Genomic DNA, 1369 nt, shown 5'->3' with positions numbered 1-1369 from the left:
ACCGGGAAGGAGGGGGATGCACCGGGAAGGAGGGGGATGCACCGGGACCACTCTGCTCAGAGCGGGGGGGATGCTCAGGGACCTGCGCACGGTGAGGATGCTCCGGGGAGCAGGAGGGGGGGATCCTTACCAGCTTCCCGGAGCGCTCCCGGGCTTTCTTCACCTTCCCGTAGGTGCCTTTCCCCAGCGTCTCCAGGAACTCGTAGCGGTGCTTGAGGTTGTGCTTGTGGTGGTGCCGCTTCACCGCCTGCTTCTTCATCAGCGGCCGCGGCGACTTGATGAGCCCCTCGGCCAGCGAGGCGGCCAGCGCCGAACCGGCCCCGGGTCCCGGCGCCGCCGCCCGCTCCATCCCGATTCTGATCCCGATCCTGATCCCAGCCCCGGCTCCGCCGCCACCCGGCTCGTCCCGGCCCGTCCCGGCCGATAAATGCGGCGGCCCCGGGGCCGCGCCCCCCCGCGCCCATTGGCGGCCGCCGCCGCCGCCCCGCCCGGGGCCGGTACCGGGGGAGGGGGCCCGGGATGCGGGGAGACCCCCCCGGGCAGCGCTGGGAGAGGGGAATGCACGGGCGAGGGTGGAGAAGGGATCCAGGGAGCGGGGCACGCACGAACTGCGGGCACGGGGAGGGTGCGCGGAGGAAATCCAGGGACAAGGGAGGGAGAGGGCACAAAGGGGGGCACAAAGGGGGGCACAAAGGGGGGCACAGGGGTGTCCCGTAGGCTGGGGGGGGAGTTGAGGATTTTCCAGGGGATGATCCAGGGAGACTTGCACCCAAAGGGTGGGAAGAGGAGCGGGATCAGAGCGCTGGGAGGGTCAGGGCTGGAGAGGGGCTTTGGACAAGGACACAGAGTGACAGGACAGTGGGTGATGTCTTCACACTGCTAGAGGGCAGGGTTAGATGGGATACTGGGATGAAATTCCTCCCTGTGAGGGTGGGGAGGCCCTGGCACAGGTTACCCAGAGAAGCTGTGGCTGCCCCTGGATCCCTGGAAGTGTCCAAGGCCAGGTTGGATGGGGCTTGGAGCAACCTGGGCTGGTGGAAGGGTCCCTGCCCATGGCAGGGGGGCTGGAATGAGACAGCCTTTTATGTCCCTTTTAACCCAAACCATTCTATAATTCCATAATGTGGAGCAAAGCACCTGGATGTCTCACACCAGGAGAGAGGCAGGGACAGAGGGACACAGAAGTGCAGCTGAGATACACAGACATGGTTTGCTGCAAGAGCCACAACGCACCCAGGACACAGGAAAAAAACCCATGTGTTAAGGGCAAAATCAAGGAGAGGAGAGGCCAGGGCAAGCACAGCCTTTCCATGCTCACCACAGGACCACGTTTTGCCCTCCTGGACACGCAGGGAGGGAGCAACAGAGC

The 1369-nt window shown here is 65.2% G+C and overlaps 1 protein-coding gene across 1 annotated transcript in view; it reads right to left on the bottom strand.

Annotated features, from left to right (window-relative positions):
• NUAK2 (NUAK family kinase 2) overlaps nucleotides 1–405 on the bottom strand; it is a 13284-nt gene extending 12879 nt beyond the window's left edge. Inside the window, exon 1 of the mRNA XM_027659741.1 lies at nucleotides 131–405. Within this exon, the coding sequence (XP_027515542.1) occupies nucleotides 131–349 (219 nt within the window). The 5' untranslated portion in view covers nucleotides 350–405. The remainder of the gene's footprint in view (nucleotides 1–130) is intronic.
• Nucleotides 406–1369: the final 964 nt, after the last annotated feature.

Source organism: Corapipo altera, unplaced genomic scaffold (assembly GCF_003945725.1).
Source record: "Corapipo altera isolate COAL_440 unplaced genomic scaffold, ASM394572v1 77b, whole genome shotgun sequence".
Classification (NCBI taxonomy): domain Eukaryota; kingdom Metazoa; phylum Chordata; class Aves; order Passeriformes; family Pipridae; genus Corapipo; species Corapipo altera.
This window is presented reverse-complemented; position numbering and strand designations above follow the sequence as displayed.